Here is a 19,793-nt window from a genome sequence, read left to right as displayed (position 1 = left end):
ATCAGCTCCGGTGTTTAGTTTACCCACTTTGTGTTTAATGGTGAAATGAAAGGTTTGTAGGAACTCGACCCACTTAGCATGTCTAGATTGAAGTTTCTGTTGGCTTTGAATGAACTTTAAGGCCTCATGGTCAAAATGTAACACAAATTCTTTGGCAATCAAGTAGTGTCTCCAATGCTCTAAACATCTAATGATAGCATAAAACTCCTTATCATAAGTTGAGTATTTCCTCTTAGCATCATTGAGCTTCTCACTAAAGTAAGCAAGGGGTTTGTTGTTTTGAGTAAGGACACCTCCAATACCTACCCCAGAAGCATCACACTCTACTTCAAAAATATCATCAAAGTTAGGCAAAGCTAGAACAGGTGCGGTGGTAAGTTTGTTTTTGATGGTGTCAAAGGCTGCTTGTGCTTTGGAATTCCACTCAAAAGTCTTAAGTTTTGTGAGTTCGGTGATAGGGGTCATGATTGAACTAAAGTTTGGGACAAACCTCCTATAAAAAGAAGCTAAACCATGAAATGATCTAACTTGGTGAATCGTGGTAGGAATAGGCCAGTCTCTAATAGCTTCAACTTTCTTTTCATCCACTTTTATCCCCTCAATTGACACAATAAACCCAAGAAACTTAACTGACTCCGAAAAGAATTGACATTTCTCCAAGTTACCATATAACTTCTCCTTAGCTAGCACACTAAACACTTGACGTAAATGATCAACATGTTCATCTTCACTTTGACTATACACCAAAATATCATCAAAATAAACCACTACAAAGTGACCTAAGAAAGACTTCAAGGTCTGGTTCATAAGTCTCATAAAGGTAGAAGGTGCATTAGATAAACCAAAGGGCATAACTAACCATTCATAAAGTCCTTCCTTAGTCTTAAATGTGGTTTTCCACTCATCCCCCTCATGGATTCTAACTTGGTGATATCCACTCCAAAGGTCAATCTTAGAGAAAACTTTAGAACCATATAGATCATCTAACAAATCATTAAGTCTAGGTATGGGAAATCTATACTTGATAGTGATTCTATTGATGGCTCTACTATCCACACACATCCTCATTTCTCCATTCGTTTTAGGCACAAGTAAAGTAGGAACAACACAAGGACTTATGGATTCTCTAATCAAACCTTTAGCTAACAAGTCATCAACTTGTCTCCTAATTTCTTCGGTTTCCTTAGGATTAGTCCTATAGGCTGGTTTGTTAGGCAATGAGGAACCGCGAATGAAATCAATTTTATGTTGTATATCCCTTTTAGGTGGAATTCCATTTGGTATTTCATTAGGAAAAACATATCTAAATTCATCAAGCAAAAGTTCAATCAAAGGGTGATCATGCAAAACAGATTCGGTTTCATCATTTAGCAATAACAATTCTTTTTGTTCTACAAATTCATGTTGTTCACTTTTAAGTATAGGAATTAAAGAATGAAAATTAGTTAAAGTTGCTTGCAATTTAGAATTAGCATTAGGTGCATATGGTGCTAAAGTTATCTTTTTGTTATTTAAAACAAAAGTATGTGTGTTTTTAAAACCATCATGCATAACTTTCCTATCATACTGCTACGGCCTACCTAATAAAACATGACATGCATCCATAGGTATAACATCACATAAAAGACTCTCCTTATAACTATTACCAATGGAAAATGAAAGCAAAACTTGAGAGTTTACAGGAATACCTTTGTTTTGATTCAACCATTGAATCATGTATGGCTCGGGGTGTGGAGTGGCGGTGAGATTAAAACATCTCCTAGGTGTGAATGAATTGGTGTTTGGTTTGGGTGTATTGGGCATGCTTAGGGGCTGCTTAGAATTATTGTTTCGCAAAGCTTTTGAATCTTGTGAATGAGCTTTAGAATAGGAATGGGGAGTGTTCTTTTGGTAGGAATTGAAATTGGTAGATCTTGTTGAAGTGAAACGTGAGGTTTCCTTCATTTTAGTTCTTTGTTGTTTATCCACTTTATGTGCAAGGTTAATTAAATCATTAAGGCAAGCATAAGGTTGTAATTCAACAATGTTTCTGATTTTTGAATCTAAACCATTTAAAAATCTTACCAAGGTTTGGTGATCATCCTCCTTAAGGTCGCATCTCATGATCATGGTTTCAAATTCTCGACCATATTCTTCTACACTCTTGCTGTTGTAGATGTTGAAGTTTGGTGAAATTCTCTTGCATGTAGTATGAAGGCAGAAACTTTTCCTTCATTTGCTTCTTCATCTTTTCCCATGATCTAATCTTGTCTTTCCCTTCTCTTTCTCGTTTTGCACATTTGCTAGCCCACCAAGTAGAAGCATATTTGCGCAATTATCTCTACCTTCTTTTCTTCATCCGTATTCTTGTAATCAAATACTCTTTCAACAGTTCTTACCCATTCAAGGAACTCATCTCCATCTAATCTTTCTTCAAATTCTGGAATGTCGACTCTAAGATCATCTCCACGGCTTGTTTGCCTATTAACTTTAGGACTTTCAGACTCATAATCCCCACCTTCCCTTAAGGTGCGTTTTAGGTCTAGAAACTCTTTAAGTTGGGCTTGTAGGTATTTAATGGTTGCATTTTGCTCTTCAACAATTCTGCTCAAATCACTTGTTTCTCCTTCACTACTTTGAGACATGGTGTTTTGCTTTGTGAATGAACAAAATTAAGGCTCGGAGCGTAGCCTTGGCTCTGATACCAAGATGATATAGGTTGGCTATGTATTAAACAAGAACCAAACTATAAACACACGTTTGTATTTTAAGTTTCGAATTTAATAAATAAGGCTGATTAGTTTCTATTGTAATGGAATTGCTTTGTGATCTTTGTGGTTTGAAACAAGGAATATTTAAGAGGGATATGTTGATTGAACTTAAAAATGGCTGAACCAAAGTTTTAATTTCGATACAAAATTCACCACGAAATTAAAGCTATGGGCTCCTAAGAACACATTCAATCTTTAGCCAAAAGAATGAAAAGCAAAGGAACTTCAACTTACTTTCAACTACTCCAAGTTAAAATTAAATTGCAAAGAAAGAACAAGAAATGCTCAAAGGTTATTTGTATTAAAGATGTAATGGAAGTGAATGAATTACAAGAGAGCAAGTAGCCTATTTATACTAAAGCATTCAGCTACCAAAGATTTTACAACTTGCAAGCTCCCAACAGCTATAATTTTAAATCTAGTGGATAAAAGCAAGTCTCCAACAACTATATCTTTTTATCTAGAGGATATTTGGAAATAAAGTGATTGGCTTGATTTGAATTGATTTGTAAATGTCCTTCAATAATCTTCATATATCCTTGATGATTTTTAGCCATTTTATTGATTTTGTGGCTGAATGCTTTGTTTCGATTCTTACTTCGCACGCTTTGTAAATTTCGAACCCATTTGAGCCAAAAATAAATACTAGACTTAAAAGAAAATTACAACTCAACGAACTAAACATGAGACATGATTAAGCTTGATCTTAAACCTGGTTTAATCATCTCTAAGAATTTTTATTACAAATGAAAACAAACAGACTGAAATATTCGAAATAAAATAAAAGACTTAAATAATAATACGACCCAAAAGAGAAGACTTAGTTTATGACTACGAAATTAAAGGACTTCAGTTTTGGACCTTGAATTTGAGCATCTTCCATTTGATATATCATTATATTGATCTTGGCTAGCTCAGGAGAATTAGATGTAGGTGATCCTACATCACCCTCCCAGTCTTAACTTCGAATACACCACTTCTATAATCAAATGCGATTATGTCATGGAAGTTTGCCATCACAGTATTTCTATTGATAATCCTAGTGGCATGTGCTGTGTACATGTGTCCTCCAAGTAACCATGCGCTAGTACGTTCACGTCTTTAAACAAAGTAGTCGTTTAATGGATGGGTCTTTAGCAACACAATTTCTAATGACATTGTTAATGACAAAAGATGTCAGGTGAATGTGTCCAGTCGAAACAGTGTCACAACAATAAGCCATGAAGATAAATAAGAATCAAACGTAGCCCTAAGTCTCCACGAACAACCCCGCTTGCACTTTAAGGTAAGGACAATTTGGTTCGAGGTCTCCATTTTGTACTCCACATTTCTGCGAATATGATACACTCTGATAGCTTCCAACAACGATTCCTTACTATCAAACATCATAGCCTTCTCAAACTCTCCATCTTCGGTGTATGTGGTATCACAAGCCCAAGTCCTCCATGAGTTGTCCTCCTCATACTCGTCTAAAGGTGGACAGAGGGCATAAGGTGTAGGAGGAATGATCCTATGAATGTTGCCTAGGGTCATGTCATTTGCTAGTGCATCCTTATCGACATCCACATCGTCCTCAGAAGGATCGTCAATGAGCTCATTTACTCTCATTTCCATCATCCCAAGGTCTCATCTCAGCAGTTTCTCCTAAGTTAACCATTGTATCAATTGGAACTTAATTCGTAAAGGGTTGAGAAAAAGTACAAGATGCGGAAGAAACAACGGGATTTACAGTTTTCTGAGTTAATATAGGCATAGGGGTAGGACTAGGATTAGAAGCAACTACATTCCCTAATGGTACTTCTTCTACGTATAACTCCAAAGAGGGAATTTGGGTGGACTTTGAATGCTCCCACATAGCATTTATAGCCTCATCATCCTCAACAGGAAAGGCAAGCAATTATCCACTCATGTCATATTTAAAGCTTATCGGTACTTCTAGTAGGGTCCAATCCAATCTTAGAACATATAAAACGTTTAAAGTGGTTCAAATCCATGTTCGAATTGCATGCAAACAACTTACGTCTTCCCCCAACATAATGAACTTTGCCACTACTTTTTCGAATACTACCATTCCAAAAACATACTATAGTCACGCGAAATGATGCCATTTTCTACATTAATACAAAGAAAATCAACATCATCATCAACTTCATGCCCATAAAAGTACATTATATTCATTTGATTATAATCTTTTTTGGTCTAAAAATTATTAAAGTCCATAATGTAACTAAGTCCATACATATATAATACACATAAAATCCAAATAATAAATCAATTCATAAGTTCATAAATAATATATCTAATACCAACATCAACATCAACATTTCTAATAATATTATCAACATTGAATTCCACTAATTCAACAACATTAATTCAAAAAACAACATAAAGCTATAAAAACAATTAAAAATTACTTTCAATACTTATGGATGATTAAGAATACTCTTGATTTAACAACTATTAACCTACATTTGAAAAAATAAGCAAATTTGATTATAACCCTAAAAAACTACATATACACCCAAAAAACACAAACAAGTTTACCTTTGAGCAAGCTAGAGTATCCCACACTAATTTTGAAGTGCCAAATTGAAAGAGAAATGCAAGAATTGATGGATTGAATCAATGGTTTTAGAGGGAGAATGTCGAATGAAGTTAGGGTTTTGAGAAATGGGAAAAAATGCGAAAAACAGAAACTGATCTGCGTATTTGTGCAGCAGGTCTGTTCGCAGTTACTAACTGCGAACAGCTCCAAACCACAGGTTTGGGATTTTCACGCTTACTTTTGGAAAAAATTTTGAAAACTAATTTATTTTGTTAATTTTTTTTATTTTTTCACTTATGTATTTTCGCTTTTAAAATTATAATGTATCCAAACACATAATTTGACTGAAATCCATATTTGCAATTGAAATAATAACGGGCCATAAGGGATTATTATAGATACAAAGATGATTATGTTCATTGGTAAAACTTTAAGAGAGTATGGACAATTACAAATGTTGGTTATAAATTCTTGATTTCATATAGTTAGATTAAAGTAGAGTATGCACAATTAGAATGACTTGAAATGCTAAAGGAATAAGGGCTTAGATTGAGAAAATATCTAAATTATGAGCAATATGCAATTTTTGTTTTCTTTAGGCTATGAGTAATTGCTTTTTGATGGATGTTGGATTGCTAGAATAGAACCTTGATTAATCTTCAGTCTTAGGAGGAGATGTAATAAGTTATATGTTAGTATAGTAGAATCGAACGTACTTTGTTGATTATTTTTAGTATTATGCTTCAGGAAGTAATTTCGTCGAGGAACCCTTTTAATTGATCAAGGGAAACCAGTTTTTGGTATCTGATGCGTCTTGTTTGTGGGTAGTTGCAGTCCCTTATAAAGGTCGGACCAAACTACATTTTTTGAAAACAATTTAATTAAGCTCTTTCAAAATCGGAAACTACAAAAATGGTGTGATTACTTTGTTATTGTTGTGATATGGTCAATAGATTGGGCTCTTGATTTGGTCATTAACGGAGTATAGGGACAGTGTCCCTTACTTTCTATTTTGAGGTGAGTTGTCACTAAGATATTGACTAGCTTCACCGGAGATGACATAGGGTCTGTTCTCTTCAACTTATTTTTTGAACTTATTACTTATTCTTATTGAAATCAAACCAGATCAGATCAGAGATGATGAGATTTGTTCAAATCAGATCAGACCAAATCAAACCATATCAGATCAAATCAGATCAGACTAGACCAGATCAGATCATGATTACTTATTATTATTATTATTATTATTATTATTATTATTATTATTATTATTTTTGAAAGATTATTAACATTTTTAATATTAATATAATAATTATAATAGTATAAATTATTATTATTATTATTATTATTATTATTATTATTATTATTATTATTATTATTATTATTATTATTATTATTATTATTATTATTATTATTATTCCTTGCACATGATTTGAGGAATAGGGTATTACAAGGAATCTATGCTCGGTCGCGAGAGACAGTGAGTCATCAGTTTCACATAGTACTTAAAGCAATATTACAACCAGGAAAACACTATATTAAGTCCTACAATGTTGATTATTCAAGGGATAATAAGTGGAAGCATTTTGAGGGTGTTGTTGGAGCCCTTGATGGGACCCATATTAAAATAACAATCCTATTGAGGATCGACCTCGCTATCGAGATAGAAAGGGGATATAAGTACTAATGTCTTGGCTTCTTGTGATTCTAATCTTTGTTTCACTTATGTTTTTTCGGGTTGGGAAGGATCGACATCGGATCCTCGCATCCTATGTGATGCTCTTCGGAGGCCTAATGGACTGAAATTACCTAGAAACAAATATCTTCTTGTTGATTTGGGATTTTCTAATGGTGATGGGTTCTTAGCTCCTTATAAAGGCACTCAATATCATTTGAATTTATGGCGGGGAAACATTCCAACGACATATAAGGAGCTTTTTAACTTGCGTCATTCTTCAGCTCGGAACACAATTGAAAGAGAATTTGGCTTATTGAAAAAGCGGTGGAGTATCCTTAGAAATCCTAGTTTCTTTGGAAAGAAAACTCAAGTTAGAATCATAAATGCGTGTTTCATTCTCCAGAATTTCTCAAGGTTGGAGAAATTAGATTAAACGAACTTATTGCATGAGGTAGACCAAGAATGATTGATTGAACCAAGAATCAATGAAGGAGGAGAAGAATACATTTCACTTGTTTGTTCATCACTTGAGTGGAATTTATTTCGATATGAGCTTGCCAAACAAATGTTTAGAGACTACCAAAGGCGAAGGGGACTAACTGTAGAGATTTAACTAATGTAGTATAATTGTGTTGTTTGTTATGAAATCATATATAGTCTAGTATCAGTTAATATGTTAAACTTTCTCTTTTATAGTTTCTACAATGGGTTATTAGAGATTGGTTTATGTATTAGAAATATTCTAAAACTATGATGTAAAACTTTGATTCAGACTAGCTTAATGAGTTCATGTGATTTATGATTAAGTATAAGCTTTTTATTTCATTACTTTATAGTGCTACAATGAACAAATATGGAAAAAGAACATCAACTTCAGTAACTTCAGCTTCAACACAAAAGAGGGGCTATGTTACGTGGACTCTCTAGATGAATGCAATTCTCTCTTCTGTTTGATTGAAAAAATTAATGATGGGAACAAAGGTGATGGTGATTTCAAGCCTCAAGCTTATCAAGCAGTTGTAGATAAGTTAAGAAGTGAATTAGGCATGCAATTGATGGTGGATCACGCTAAGAATAGGCTTAAAATATGGAAGATACATCATGCTATCGTCATCGACATCCGAACCTACACCAAGTTCAAGTGGAATGATGAGAGAAAGATGGTTGAGGTAGATCTTCATGACTTGCCTCAATGGCACGAATATTGTAAGGTAACTAAATAACGATAAATATTAAATATTACTATCTGAAAAAACTGATTTCTAACATAGATTTGAATATAGTAAGTTCAATAGTATTGGATTAAATACCTAATGGTAGAAAACATAATATTTGATGGTAATATCAACATGTAACAACGAGAGTAGCACACTCTATGTTTATGGTTTTGTAGTTTACTTATATGTTGTTTTATTTATGGTAATACTTAATATTACAATTGCCCATTTGTTTTGTAAAAATAGAAGAATCCTAATGCTTCAGCTTATCTAAACAAACGGATAGACAATTGGGATGAAATTTGTGCTTTAGTAGCTGTACATAGAGCAGTAGGTGATAGTGTTGAGCAACATGAGGAATCTGTTACTGCTATTGCGGCTGAAAATGAAGGGGCTAACCTATTTGAGGTGACTTTGGGAGAGTCTTCTTCTAAGAGATTGAAGAGAGATCGTCTTGCAGATCTAGTAAGTAGCTTAGCAGAGTTGTTTAAGGACTTTATGCAGTCAAAAAACCCTCCAAAGCCCAATACTAAAGAAGTCTACGAGGTTGTTTCGAACATTGTTGGACTGGATCGACACCAAAGTCTTGAAGGCTGCAAAAAAGTTTTTGAACAACACTGATGTGTTTGCAATGTTGAAATAGCTACCAGATAATGAAAAAATAGATTGGGTGTTATTATGTTTAGAGTCTTAGTAGTGCTCTTTACTCTTTAAAATGTACTAGATCGTCTAAAATGCAGCGGTAACTATTTAAATAACTTGTATGGTTGTATGTTTTCCTTGACATATTGGTCGGTTTATATGTTGATATGTGGTTTAGATTTTTCATTTGTACAAATTTTACTACTCCCGAAGATAGTTATATATAATTAAGTGAGTATTTCTTAACAAAAGTTTGAATTTTGGAATTACAATTCCTTATTTTTGCCAAATAGTGTTTGAATTTGAAATTAAAAATTTTTAATTCCCAATGATTTCCAAACAAACTTTGGGATTTGTAAATTTAAATTTGGAAATTTTAAAGTTTTCCAAACAATGAATTTGCATTTGAAAGTCGTACTTTAGAAATTCAAATTTAAAATCCTAATTTTCAAATGAAATCAAGGTTGCCAAACACTACCTTAAAGAATTTCAAGGTATCCCATATTTTATTAATAACCAATACCCACTAATCTGCTACTCTATGTAGCTTGAAATAGGTATTAACATCATTCCCATTTTCTTCTAGAGAGTACAAAAAAGTTTACTCTTTTCTGCCTTTCTATCAACATTGTGTTTTATATTTGGTCCTTGTACAACAAGTCTCAAATAGTAGTAGGAGCATTGAAACATTTTAAGTATTAGGATAAAGATAAGTCAATAGAAATAGATATAATAATTTTCTATGAGTGACTGTTCAAATTGAGAAACTATTGTGATTAATATTTAATCATTTAAAATTATGAATTTTAGTGACGCCTTGGTTATATAAAGTGGATTAGTTGTGTAAACACGTACTAATACGTGATTTTTGTATGTGTGTTGTGTTTTGGACCTCGATTAATAAGAGGTTGAGATCTCTTTCGTGCCAAGCTACCGAGGTACAAGCTTAGACCATGCTTTTGTAATTGGTTATGTGAAGTAATGTTGTGTTCATTCTATAATGTGATGTTGTATATTCACTTAAGGTTTTGACACCAAAAATAACTTGAAAGGAGTTTTAAATTGAAAACTTAGGGATGGTTGTGTTGGTTACCCATATGGGATAAAATTATTAGAATGGAATTATCATTATTAGTTCCCATGGTAGTTTTGGATCATTACGGTCACCATGGGGTATGCATACTTTACCTTTAACGACCCGAATAGGACGAGCAACGTTATAGATCAGAGGTTGCCTTGGGATTAACTCTCCCATGTGTATTCCTCCAACCTTTTACATTACTCTGGCGACCCGAACTGGGCGGGCAATGACATGAGTTGGGAATTGGAAAGTCAAATATGATATCTTAATTATTAGAGCCTTTGCATGCTAGGATGAACTCCTTGCTTATATGTAACCTGTATAATACATTGTATGAAGTCTCTAACGTGTATTAGTTTGTGTTCTTTAGTGCTTGCTATGATGTTGTCATTCAACAACTAGCAGGTTGATTTGCAGGTGGGGCTGGTCTGTGAGGATTCAAACGTTAGAACCTGTTAATGAGTTGACTATCACACATGAGTTTATGTCATTTTTTTTATCGTTTGAACTTTACTATTTATTTTTAGCAAGTACGTTCTATTTTGGGCTTTATCTGGTTTTGATGAGTCCCTTAGGCTCCCAAGTTGTAAACATTGAAGACTTCCACTGATTTATTTTTATCGTTTTCTTTTGATTACTTTATAACTAGAACATCATCGATTTAAGAAATAGTTTAACTTAAATGTTCGACGTGTAATCCATAATTCATATATACATGTCAATATCCAGTTCACGTTAACCCGAACTGTTGCACGTAATTTCAAGGATATGCCTATTTTTTCAATTCTAACCATTTCAAAATAATAATATATGTTAATTAGTTTTGTGTGCTAAGCTTCATGCCAAACAAACCAAGTTTGAATTACTTTAAGGGTCCAGAAAATCTTAAAAGACTAAAAAACGAAACTTAGCACGTAATTTCAAGCATATAACTATTTCTTTTCAATTCTAACAATTTCAAAACAATAATATGTACTAGTGTTGTGTGCCAACTGCCAACTTCCATGCAAACAAACTAATTTTGAACTACTTTCAGGGTGTTTGTGCCAAAAAAGCTTAAAAAACCTTAAAAACGCAACTTAGCACGTAATTTCAAGCATATGACTATTGCTTTTAATTCTAACCATTTCAAAATAATAATATATACTAATTAGTGTTGTGTGCCAAGTTTCATGCCTAAACCCACGTCGAAGTATGTGCTCCTTGATGTCAACACTATTTACCCACATTGCCGCTCTTAACACTTGGGCAATAAAAACCAACTCCCCCCGTCCTAAATTGATGTTCAATGGCAATACTACAAAATTCTTATACCCCAAACCCCATCAACAAATTCTGAAGATTCAATGCTACCATACAATCAAGAACAATCTTTTGTCATCCTAAGTGTGATTAATTAAAAACAAAATACATAAATCAAAATATTTATATACTTAACCCTAATCAACCAATTTAACAAAGTAATAATCATTCATTTAACCCTAATTAACCCTAATAATAATATGTATATTCTAATAATATAATTTATTCAACTAACGTTATGTATATATTAATAACAACATTCATTCAACTAAACCTAATCAACCATAAAACTAATACGACCCAAAATTAACCCTAATTAACAAACTAATAATAAAAAATAGGTAAAATATAAATTTTCAAAATAAGTATTAACTACTAAGTACTAACAACAAAAATGATATCAATAATGCCCATTTACTATTAACAACACAAACATAATGACAACTGAAAATTCCAACAAACAAAACAAAATTGTGAAAAATTGACGTCCTCACACAGAATTTCAAGTACCTACTTGAGAATTTGTCAAGTTTAACATATATATGTACAAGAAACTTTCAAGTCCTAAACATATAAAAACTCTAGAAATCGATATCTTTAGCACTAAATTACAATTAAAAAAAATAAAAATATGAACTTGCAAAACTTAAAGGTTTAAGAAATTATCTTGATTTCGTGGATTATGTAATCTACAATGAAAAACAAAAACAAAATTAGTATAAAATTTTGTGGGTTTTGAATAGCTTGAAAAACTTAAAGGTTTAAGAAATTAAAAAGAGAGATTATACCTTAATTTTGTATGTCTTGAAGAAGAACAAGAAAAAATGCTTAATTTCGTGGTTGAAGAATAGCAGCTTTTGAAAAACTTGAAAAACTTAAAACTTGAAAATACCAACAATGGCAACGTGAAGAAGAACAAAATGAAAGACTTGATAATGGGGTTTGTAACAGGTAACAGTCGTGTTGAAATTGTGAAGAAGAAAGAAAAGCTTGAAGGAACAATACGTTTAGAGATGAAACAATAGGTTGTGTTGAAAACAGTAGCTTGCAAAATGAAATGGAACGTTTAAAGGTGCATTTTTAGAAAAAAAATCACTTTTATGCGGCAGTTTCATGTGAACCGGAGCATTTAACCCATTATTTGCTACAGTTCTTTTGGAACCACAACATATACTCTTTTTTTTTTTGCAAATGCTTTTAATCAGTTATATGCTGCGGTTCTCAAGAAACCGCAGCATATGCTCTATATTTTTTTTGCCAATTTTTTTCTATTTCTTTTATGCTGTGTCTTTAAAGATCCACAACATATGTTGCGCAATAGATGTGGTTTTTTCCACTAGTTTATGTTGCCTAAAAATGGACTAATGGAGGTGCATGCAAGTTTAGGTAGATTAGGTTAGGTTAGGTGTAATGGCTTTTAGATAGCTTGTGTAAATGAAGAAAGTAGGAAAGTTAATTTTTTGCTAAAGGGAAGAGGGGGCTAGTTGGTAGGGTGTGTTGGGGCTGATCTTTGGCTCAATTTTATCCTATATTGGTGCTAGAAGGTGTACATCAAAAAAATGGGCAAGTTTGCTTAAGGTTTGGTGTTGAAATTAAGCTTACTCAAAATTAGCTAAAAAAACACTTTAAAGTTGATAATATATTTATAAATATAATTTGTGTCGGAACATATAAATCAAAGCTATAAAGTTGAAATAAGAATTTAACAAAGTTTGGTTAAGAAAAAGAACTTAAAACGCAATGTTTTGACAAAGTCGTAAAATAAAAGGAAATTTTTGGTACCATAAATAATAAATAATTTCTTAGAAGTATAATATAGATTTTTGACAAAAATAAAGTTATAAAGTTATTAAAATAATCGTTACGCAAATTGTTGTGAAAAACGAGTTTAAAGCGTAAACATTAAATTAAATCGTAAAACAGTTTTAAAATGTAGCAATTTTCATAACTTAAAATAATAACTAAGCTTTTGGGCAATTAAGAAATTAAACAGAAGATTAAAGATATTTGATTGAATAATTGAGATTAAGAAATTGAGTCTGTTAGAAAAGTAGTAATACAATAAATAGTTTTAAATTAAATTAAGATATTTTAACGAAAAAAGATACAATACAAATATACATTCTCTAAAATAATAAAAAGAAAATGTACTAATACCTTTGATTAACACTTGGTAGTTGGCAGTAATAGACTATTGCGACTTAATGCAACTGTACACCGTAAAGGACCCCTTTGATATCCCCTACAAATTAGGCTTAGACTTCGTCACCATTCACCAGCAAACAAAGTAGGGGGTGTAACTAATTTGTGAAAAATCGAACACCAAATTGAATAAGCAGTTTTGTTTGGCTAAATTATAAATATGGTTTGATTTGAACTGAAAAATTAAGTTAATTTGATGTTCAGTTTGATTTTGATTTTGGGCCCTATAAAACCGAAAATCGATTTCACCGAAATAATTTTATTTCTAGTTCGACCCAATTGACCAAGTCCAAACAAAAATAAACCCTAGGCATTATGACACATTTTTTTTATTAAGATTCTTTCATTGTGAGACGAAACTGACCTACTTTTTTAAAAAAGACTAATGAAAAAAATTAAATTTAGTAATTTGCTGTTTAAACTTAACTCAAATAATTCTATTTAAATAATAAATGGTAAATTAATATTATTTAAATAATAAATACGAAATTAATTTAGACTGCTTATATGAGTCTGTTTCATTATGAACTAGTATCTCGTACAAGACTTGCTGTGGCATTATATCAGAAATGTGAGGTGCCTATCTAATTCCACTTGTGCTCTTCATTCCCATTCTTCTCTATTCTCCTTCTAAAACCCTAAGCTTATGCGCCTCACTCCCTCCCAGATCTGTGGCGCCTCCCTCCTCCCTCCACCCTCCTCCCTCCTTCCTCAGACCTAGATCTCCGTTTTCGTCTCCTTTATCACATCTCAAAGTAAGGCTAAAGGTTAATCTCTATTATTTTCTCTTTTTTTTTATTTTACTCTATTTTCGTTTATTGGGTTTTTGGTCTCTTTTTCTTTTGATTTTGATTTTGTTAGATTTGAATTTGATAGATGTTGTTTTATTTTTTGTATTTGTTTTCGTTTATTTGAATTTGATTGATGTTATTTAATTTAATTTTATTTATGTTCTCTGGATTTTTGTCTCTTTTTCTTGTGTTTTTGATTATCATCTTTTTATCTCAGATTTGAATTTGATAGACGTTTTAATTTTTGTTTTTGTTTTGTTTATTTGAATTTGATAGATGTTTTATTTCTTGTTTCATTTTCTCTTCTATTTTCGTTTATTTTTATGTATTTAATATATGTTTTTTTATTCTTTTGTTTTTGTTTATTTTTTTTTGATTATTTTCGTTTTTTGTTGTTACTGTTTAATTTTTTTAATGTATTCTTTTCGTTTATATATATAGTTTTTAATCTTTAATATTTAATATTTTATGTTTTATTATGTATTTACAGTTTGTTATTGTTTTATAGATTGGAAGCTATTGATGCCGGTAGATTTGGATTCTTCTTTGAAGATTAATCACGGGATCAGACTCCATCGAGACCCCCATTTACTTATTTCTTATTATTTTTTTAATTTCTCGGTTGTTGAGTTTAGAGAGAAAAACTAAACGAAAAGAGAACAATTGATTTCTCATCTTCTCTTTCTAGAGAAATCGAGTTGAAAAGGAATAAGAGTAGATTATTTATTTATTATTTTTTGTTTTTTCATCTCATCTCTAAAAAAGAAAAAGAGTAGTTTCTTTTTCGCCGTTGAGTGTGTATAATGTGTAGTGAGTAGTCTTAATCTTGTATATTTAAAGGTGTGCAAAAATACATAAAGAGACTACGCCTTTTCTAATCTCTCTCTGCCTCCTCTCCATTTTCTCTCTATTCCATCACCATTCACCACCAGCCTCAACTAGTATTTGGCCGCTGCCACCATCTTATACTCTTTTCATATAAAAAAATCATGTCAGGACTCTTTAATCCTAACTTTTCACCAGCTAGAGATCCTTCTCCCCAAATTAGAACAGCCACCGCCTCTGAAGAAAGGTTTTTCTTCTTTTTAAAACTACTTTTATTTTAGTTTTACACTTAATTTTTTTTGTTTTGTATTTGATTCTTAAATCTTTTCTGGTTTATAATTACAATCATTACTTCTAATTGATTAGTTTTGATAGATAATTGCGGATGCTACATGTTTCACAAATTGACTTGCTCTAAGCTTGTATGCAGTCAGTACTTGACGGAATTGTTGGCTGAGCATCAGAAATTGGGTCCTTTTATGCAAGTTCTTCCTATTTGCAGCCGCCTCTTAAATCAAGGTCTTTTTCTTTCAATTTATGGATCTAAATTTATCTACTAAATTTAGTATTACTTTTCTTTCTGGACTAAGCATAGACATAGACATGCGGCTTTCACTTTCAGATTCTTAATTCTTGATTCTTGAATCTGCTGGCATCCTACATTTTTCAGTCTGAAATCACTTTATTTTTGAATTTATTTTAAAACAGTTGATAATTGATATTTTCTGTTGTTGAGAAACATATAGGGGATAATTTTTCTTTTGATGTTTAATCAATTTTATTTAATTTATTTTGATTGTTTCAACTATCATGATGCACATCTGTATTTGATTCGCTGATTTTGCCAACCTCTTTATTTTTGATTTTTGTTTGTTACTCTTTTCAATAACGTTGCTTTCTATTTTTTACTCTTTTCTATAGGATCACTTGTGTTATGAGGACTTAATGTTTGTGTGTTAAATTGATACCAAAAAGTATACCAATGTGCATTTGGTTGTACTTGATATGCTTTGAGAGTGTACTTGTTGGTGGTTTTTAGTATTCATAGGGTCTATCTCCATCCTTTAAAGAAAGTTCTATTTTGTTTTATAGTTTTTGTGGATTTTCTTATGTTCAATATTCAGGTCTCACATTCTTTGTCAGATGCTGCATATAATGCTTTTACTAACAGAATATTTCACTAGATATTGTGTATAATGCTTCTACTTATAGAATATTTCACAAGATATTGAGATATGGTTTACCTGTCTTAAATGCTGCAGAGATACTTAGAGTTTCTGGTATGTTGCCTAGCCAAGGGTTTGGTGACTTTGATAGACGTCAACATAGGAGCCCAAGTCCAATGGCATCTGCGAATATAGTTTCCAATATCCATGGAGGTGGATATGGTGTATGGAATGGCCTACATCAGGAGGTATTTTGTTTGATTAATTTTGTACAAGACATTGAATGATTAAGATGCAATGTTGCTATTATTAAATTGTTTTCTTTATGCTTACTTCTGTTTTTGTGTCTTCCTTGGCTCCTACTATGTTAAGTTGTGTAGTTGTGCCCATTCAAAACTGTTTCATGGGGATCACACCATAAATTTAGAGCCTGGAAAGGGATGGAGATCTTAAAGATAGATATTCCAGAATGTCAATTTTAAGTATGATTCTGTTTTTTGTTTAACCTTTACAAAACAGTTTTAAGTTTCAATTTTTCTATCAATATAATAGTAAAGTGAATTAGTTGAGTATGGATCTTTATGTGGTGAACATAATGATTATTGTTACAAATATCCCTTGGCATGCAGAATAGCATGCCGGGTATTTGTATTTGTCAGTTCTGCACTTTTGCTACACAAAGGTTGTATTTGTCAGAATAGCATGGGGATCACACCATAAATCTATGTTTTTTATAATATCATTTGTTGAGTTTTTAGGCCTTGTGTAAAGGATAATGTTAGTTGTGTCATAGGTTCATAGCTACTAGCTCGCTAGTTAAGTTCTAATTTTATGGTTTGGTTTGTGTGGAACAAGTTTCTTGTGTACGAATTATCATGTTGATTAGTTCATGTAGCGGACCTCGTAATGTTCAGATTAATACTTTGGCACTGCTGTGCACAAAGGGAAGGATAAAGTCAAAAATCTCTGGCAAGTGTAAATGAAATATAGTAAAATGACTTGTTAAATCACATGCGTTTCTTATTTATGTGAAGTTGCTATTGATGTTTGTTATCAAGGATTTGCCGGAAGCAATTATCATATATTCAATCTCGAGCCACTTAATGGCATTAGGTAAAAAAGTATAATATTAAGTGTTAGCAACATGCTCTTCTTTCTGTTAACAAAGTTATTATGTTGCGCTAGTTCATCTTCCAAACAATAACTTCATAATTTAAGTGATGTTTGGCTAGAGTTCTCACCGTTGATAGTGGGACCAACTGTTTTCCTGCATATCAAGCTTGCCTATGGGGTCATGATTATTGAGTCATGCATCCCATTAACCTACGTATCATTAAGTTCTCCATCAAGGTAAGTGCTGGACATAGGGGGATTAGGATAAAATCTTATGATGGAAATGAATTGAGTAGGCATCGATAAAGAACCAATAAAGAACCATAAGTGGACAATATAGAAGCGGAATATGTTCAAAATACCTACATTTGATGTGATGGAAGGGGAAGAGAGATGCATTTGGAAGGTTAACAAGTCTTGAAGCAAAATAGGAAAATGGAGGAGATACAACTGAACAAGAGTTTTCTAATATATTGGTTTGTTTGGTTTTCATTGTTCAAGAGAATTGCATACATGATTCAAAGTTATTGCCACTTGAGCAGATTCAATCATTTTATGCTTTATTATTGTCGCTGAGTTTCATTTTTCTTCATTGGATGCTTCAACCTATTAGTTGCCTCAATTGTGATATGATTTTCAGAATAATGTCTCAACTCTTATATGTTGCGACTTGTGAACAATTGTATTTTTGGGTAGTTTTTGAATCAAGAATGTACTGTTGATGGATCCACCAAGTGCCTTTTGTCTTCTTCACCAACATATTGTGGATCCACCAAGTGCATTTTGTCACCTACATATTGTGGCTGACTGGATGTATTTAATTTTGATGTTTGCTAACAGAGATTGAGTGGCCCACTTGGAATGTCAATGGACTGGCAAGGGGCACCTGCAAGCCCTAGTTCGTATACTCTGAAAAGAGTAATGCGTTTGGATATACCAGTAGATTCATATCCTAATGTAAGCAAATGTTGTATCTTCACATTGCCTTTCATATAACTTCAATGCAATGCTTGATATGGAGACCAAATCTGCCTTATTTGTTTCAGTTTAATTTTGTTGGTCGACTTTTGGGACCTAGAGGTAATTCTTTGAAACGAGTTGAAGCTTCAACTGGCTGCCGTGTGTACATTAGGGGGAAGGGATCAATAAAGGATCCAGACAAGGTAAGTTTTTACCTTTTTTGTGATATTATGTTGCTTATCTGCGTGTTTCATCTTAGTTTTGTATATTACTGAATATTGTAGCTCAAGTGCATTTCCCTTTTTTCGTCCTAGGAAGAGAAGCTTCGAGGAAGACCTGGCTATGAACATCTCAATGAGCCACTTCACATATTGATTGAGGCTGATATGGCTCCTAATATTGTTGAGATCAAGTTGCGTCAGGCTCAAGAAATATTAGAAGAATTGCTAAAGCCAGTGGTATCTATCTTCTATCTATCACGATGCCTTTAGATTCACAAGACATACAAATATTAACAAATAACTTTTGGCCTACGAAATCCTTGTTGTCTTGTGGAATTGGACGCATAGGGAGTAACTCATTTGTTTGTCATTAATTGGAAAATTTGTTGCAGGATGAATCACAAGACATATACAAAAGGCAACAGCTTAGGGAGCTTGCGTTGTTGAACTCGAATTTTAGAGAAGATAGTCCAGGTCCAAGTGGAAGTGTGTCTCCTTTTAATACTAGTGGGATGAAGCGCGCAAAAACAGGACGTTGAAGAATAATATTATCTTGTGGTATGAGTCATGGAGCTGCCTTTGCTATGGGCTATGCCTATACGTCACATCAAAGGTTCACGTCCCAAAAGTGTCAAGACTATCGAGTGAGCACAACAGCTGTATATAGGACAACAGTTGTTGGTGGTGAGTTGATTGGCTGGGTCATTTCCCGTTGTTTTTCCTCCCTTATTCTAGTTGTATTATCTTGGTGTTTACTTTTCTTTTATCCTAATCTCTTAATCTAAACTGTTTGTCAAGGGTACAAGGAAGAACAAAGATACTAGTATTAAAAAAAAAACAGAACAAGAAACAGGGACAAGTCATAAGTGTTTTTGGGTTAAGTTTTCTTTTTTCATCTTCATTTTGAGCATTTTGTCAGGTTCTTGTAAGTTGTAAGGTATTATATTCATTGAATTCATTCATGTGCTAGAAAAATGTGAACAGTAAATATAAGTATGAATGTTGTTAGTTAATAGTACCACTAGGAGAAGTGTTTTTGGGAGTGGAATGAGAAGGCAACTTGGAATCTATTTAGTTAAAAATGATTACTCCCTTTGTAATGTTGAATTTGCTATATACTATCTCAAAAACTCTTTGACTAGCGTGATATATAGCTCATTCAAAGGGGCAGGTAATTTGTTTCAATTGGGTTTGCTAGGAAGCAAAAGTTGGTTTTAACGTAAATGTGATTTTTCAATTTTAGCCATTTAGCTTCATTTGCTTTTAGTATATTTAGAAGTAAAAGAAAGAATAGTGTAAA

At 32.6% G+C, this 19,793-nt stretch overlaps 1 protein-coding gene across 2 annotated transcripts; it reads left to right on the top strand.

The window, feature by feature from the left end:
* Positions 1–13,934: 13,934 nt before the first annotated feature.
* LOC130801271 (KH domain-containing protein At3g08620) lies at positions 13,935–19,541 on the top strand. 2 transcript variants are annotated; one of them, XM_057665077.1, is made up of 8 exons: positions 13,935–14,172; positions 14,717–15,280; positions 15,464–15,552; positions 16,296–16,447; positions 18,153–18,269; positions 18,359–18,475; positions 18,587–18,730; positions 18,886–19,541. In XM_057665077.1, exons 2-8 carry the CDS (start codon positions 15,198–15,200, stop codon positions 19,030–19,032), a joined length of 849 nt encoding a protein of 282 aa, XP_057521060.1. In that variant the 5' UTR covers positions 13,935–14,172; positions 14,717–15,197; the 3' UTR covers positions 19,033–19,541. The 2 variants fall into 2 exon arrangements, with proteins under 2 accessions (XP_057521060.1, XP_057521059.1); XM_057665076.1 differs by having other exon boundaries at positions 13,935–14,184.
* The last annotated feature ends 252 nt before the right edge of the window (positions 19,542–19,793 follow it).

Source organism: Amaranthus tricolor, chromosome 15 (assembly GCF_026212465.1).
Source record: "Amaranthus tricolor cultivar Red isolate AtriRed21 chromosome 15, ASM2621246v1, whole genome shotgun sequence".
NCBI classification, from domain to species: domain Eukaryota; kingdom Viridiplantae; phylum Streptophyta; class Magnoliopsida; order Caryophyllales; family Amaranthaceae; genus Amaranthus; species Amaranthus tricolor.
This window is presented reverse-complemented; position numbering and strand designations above follow the sequence as displayed.

Bases quoted from the DNA above. Each gene is read 5' to 3' on its own strand.
- LOC130801271 (XM_057665077.1), top strand. From the start codon at position 15,198: ATGTCAGGACTCTTTAATCCTAACTTTTCACCAGCTAGAGATCCTTCT. The intron at 16,448-18,152 runs GTATTTTGTTTG...GTTTGCTAACAG, and splicing joins GGAATGGCCTACATCAGGAG to AGATTGAGTGGCCCACTTGG. The intron at 18,270-18,358 runs GTAAGCAAATGT...TATTTGTTTCAG, and splicing joins CAGTAGATTCATATCCTAAT to TTTAATTTTGTTGGTCGACT.